At 35.7% G+C, this 4035-nt stretch overlaps 1 protein-coding gene across 4 annotated transcripts in view; it reads left to right on the plus strand.

Moving 5' to 3' along the window:
• LOC110463115 (ras guanyl-releasing protein 3-like) overlaps positions 1–4035 on the plus strand; it is a 130223-nt gene that overhangs the window by 107420 nt on the left and 18768 nt on the right. For all 4 annotated transcript variants that reach the window (XM_021517482.1, XM_021517489.1, XM_021517498.1 and 1 more), the window contains one exon: positions 2749–2785. In XM_021517482.1, the coding sequence (XP_021373157.1) occupies positions 2749–2785 (37 nt within the window). The remainder of the gene's footprint in view (positions 1–2748; positions 2786–4035) is intronic.

The raw sequence follows: 4035 nt of genomic DNA on the forward strand, positions 1-4035 counted from the left end.
ATCTCTTGGTAGCGTACTTGTATCATACTGGTCTCGTTGTAGTGTACTTATATCATACTAGTCTCTTTGTAGTGTACTTGTATCATACTCATCTCTTGGTAGCGTACTTATATCATACTCGTCTCTTTGAAGCGTACTTGTATCATAGTCGTCTCGTTGTAGTGTACTTGTATCATACTCATCTCTTGGTAGCGTACTTGTATCATAGTCGTCTCGTTGTAGTGTACTTGTATCATACTCATCTCTTTGTAGCGTTCTTGTATCATACTCGTCTCGTTATAGCGTACTTGTATCATGCTCGTCTCTTTGTAGCGTTCTTGAATCATACTCGTCTCTTTGTAGCGTCCTTGTATCATACTCGTCTCTTTGTAGTGTACTTGTATCATACTCATCTCTTTGTAGCGTTCTTGAATCATACTCGTCTCTTTGAAGCGTACTTGTATCATACTTGTCTCTTTGTAGCGGACTTGTATCATACTCGTCTCGTTGTGGTGTACTTATATCATACTTGTCTCTTTGTATCGTACTTGTATCATACTCATCTCTTGGTAGCGTACTTGTATCATAGTCGTCTCGTTGTAGTGTACTTGTATCATGCTCGTCTCTTTGTAGCGTTCTTGAATCATACTCGTCTCTTTGAAGCGTACTTGTATCATAGTCGTCTCGTTGTAGTGTACTTGTATCATGCTCGTACTTTGTCCATGGTGCGACAACTTTGTCCTTCGTGTCAAATCATATCATACTAGTCGTCTCTTTGTAGCGTTCTTGTATCATACTCGTCTCATTGTAGCTTACTTGTATCATTCTCGTCTCTTTGTAGCGTACTTATATCATACTGGTCTCGTTGTAGTGTACTTGTATCATACTCGGCTCTTTGTAGCGTACTTGTATCAGACTCGTCTCTTTGTAGCGTCCTTGTATCATACTCGTCTCTTTGTAACGTACTTGTATCATACTGGTCTCGTTGTAGCGTACTTGTATCTTACTCGTCTCTTTGTAACGTACTTGTATCATACTGGTCTCGTTGTAGTGTCCTTATATCATCCTCGTCTCTTTGTAGCGTCCTTGTATCATACTCGTCTCATTGTAGCTTACTTGTATCATTCTCGTCTCTTTGTAGCGTATTTGTATCATACTCGTCTCGTTGTGGTGTACTTATATCATACTTGTCTCTTTGTAGCGTACTTGTATCATACTCGTCTCGTTGTAGTGTACTTGTATCATACTCGTACTTTGTCCATGGTGCGACAACTTTGTCCTTCGTGTCAAATCATATCATACTAGTTTGTCCTTTGATTGATAATATCATGACAGACAGACAAGCAGGTATCCTATTTTCTTCAAATTGATTTACGGTTAATATATATACCTGGAATACAAATATGCATTACATTTTAATTATAAAGTACATACAAGAATTTTTGCATTTTGCACCATTTTCTTTTGAAGGCCTTATTCAGTTTTTCCATTCTAGTTCAGTCACACATACTATTGTAGAATCCCTAAACAACATAATAACACTGATTCTGTTCACTTAGATTTCACAACACCATCCGTCATCAAGTCTTCACTTAAATCATACTGGGGCCATAACAGTTGGTAGCTTTTCATAATATTGACCCCAAGGTCATAGGTTCAATCCTGAAAGGAGGCAGGATGTGGTTGTGTCTTTGATCAAGACACTTCACTCATATTGTTCCAGTACACCCAGTTGTACAAATGGGTACCAACATGCTTTGGGAGTAAATCTGTAACACAGGACTTCCAAGTCTTAATTACATGTACCTGACAGTGTCAGTCTTGGATGAATTTATTCTTGTTAAAAATGAAAATGAATATTCATTAGATGTTCTAATGTGTCATTTAAAGGAAAGACATTATCATCGTCATACAGTAAACATAGGGTTTTATAGTACAGATAAATGATGAGAAAAAAGCTTCAAGAAGTCTTTCCCAGAATATTTAGTCTAGGTATTTTAATGGATGTAAGGACATTTGTAAACATATAAAATCGGAAGTCTATATGTCGATAAATTAAACAGGGATTTTTCATGAATGAAACATCAATTTAAACGTCTGTCTAACATGTACCGTCTCGAGCACAGTATCTTAAAATGTCATAAAACAGCATTAAATGTTGTTGAAGGTTTTTACCTTGTCGATTGTAAACTGTTTTATCACCCCAAGACTAATGATGACGCTGACATTTTCAATATCGTCTGATTTCCTGTCGATATTCCCACGTTTTTATTTTCAATTTTGTAATAAAAGTTGTTGGAGCATGAGGCAGACAGGAACTTGGAATGAGTCGTCATATATATAGAGAATGCATTATCAACTGATGTGTACTGCTTGTAAACTCCTACCGAAACGGAGGTACAATGAGAGCACAGCCATGCTTGATTGAACTCACTTTATATCACATTTAGATGTTCATAACGTAATGAAAGGAACTTTAATCTGCTTATGTATGTATTTCCTGGGAATTACGATTCATAATTATTCTTTTATGTCGGGGATACGTTTTATAGAATATTGAATGACTTGGGGACAAATCCACACATTTGCGTTACTGTTCTGGTTATTTCTCACCTTTAGTGCCTAACGGTTAGTCTAGTATTGGCTGTGGTTATATAAGTGCCTAACTTTGTGTCTGGTACCACTCGGAGGTCCATAAGTACATATAGGTGTCGGACGTCCAGTAGTGAAGTTTGTGTAATTTAACATAAACTGTGGTTAACATTTCAGTTGTGGGGACTGATCAAGCAAGGCTGGAAATGTAAAGGTAAGTTGATATTGTGTTAAACACTAACACCTGTACAGGTGTGTGTTCAGAAAGGTGAACGCACCATCAGATAACATTGTTTACCTAATGTTTCTGTCTGTCTACCTGTATGTTTACCTGTGTGGGCGTACTTTTCCTTAATTTTTTTGTTTCTGTTTTACGTAGTTGAATATTAATCATCTATTCTAGGTGTATCTTACCATTGGTCGTTAACTGTAAACTCAATATTAATCATCCAACTTGTATATAGCATGACGTGACATTATGAAATACATATGTAGTTCAGTTTTTGAAGTAAAACAGCTTATAATCGGAAACCAGCACACATATCCTATCTTAAAGGATTTACTTGGATTCTATACAGGGATATATGAATTTCAATTTTCAACCAGGTAAAAAAATGTTTTTAAGTTTTAGAGATTTACTGTATAGACAAGCCATGTCTGTACCATTTTATGATAGAAGCTAGACCACATATTCTATTTCAAAGGGTGGATTTGATTCTAAAGAAGGATGTATTTACAACCAGGTAAACTTTCAAATTTAAGAAATTTGATAAAGACAACTTTCCTATTTACAGTAGATAACATAATCGTAAGCTAGACCACATATTCTGTTTCAAGGGTGGATTTAAAAAGATTTTTTTTTTAAGGGGATGAATATGGTGGTATTTCATTTTCATTTGTCAACCTGGTAAAATTTTACTTTAAACTGAATGTGTTCATAAACTCTTTTTCTATTTCGGTTTCTGTATCACATCGGCTTCATATATGTGTTTTTTAACACCTGTTTGAACGTCATTTCCACGTAAATACTCCACTACATAATTTGTGTTACTGTCATTTGACATACCATACCGGTGTTCGACATACTTTGTCATCGTCAGGTATATTTACCTGGAGGGGAGTAATTAACACGAGGTAAAATATACTGGAGTTTTGGTCGGATGGATATAATCACTTCGTCAATAGAAACACATTGTTGTAGCTAAGTCCAACTCCAGGCAGGTGTTAGCTTTATAACTGACTATTGATGTAATGTTCAGATGGAATTTCATTAGAATCTGTTGTACCAGAAACTTTTAATGCATGTATATAAATATGTGACTTCAATTTGTGTAGTTAAATGTTTCACGTAGTACTGTTGAATTTTGGGAGCGAAGTGATGATTAATTAACTTGATCATATCTCTAGAATATTTCATGAATTATTTCATTTTTAGCTCACCTGGCACGAAGTGCCAAGTGAGCT

Source organism: Mizuhopecten yessoensis, unplaced genomic scaffold, assembly GCF_002113885.1.
Source record: "Mizuhopecten yessoensis strain PY_sf001 unplaced genomic scaffold, ASM211388v2 scaffold1485, whole genome shotgun sequence".
NCBI lineage: Eukaryota > Metazoa > Mollusca > Bivalvia > Pectinida > Pectinidae > Mizuhopecten > Mizuhopecten yessoensis.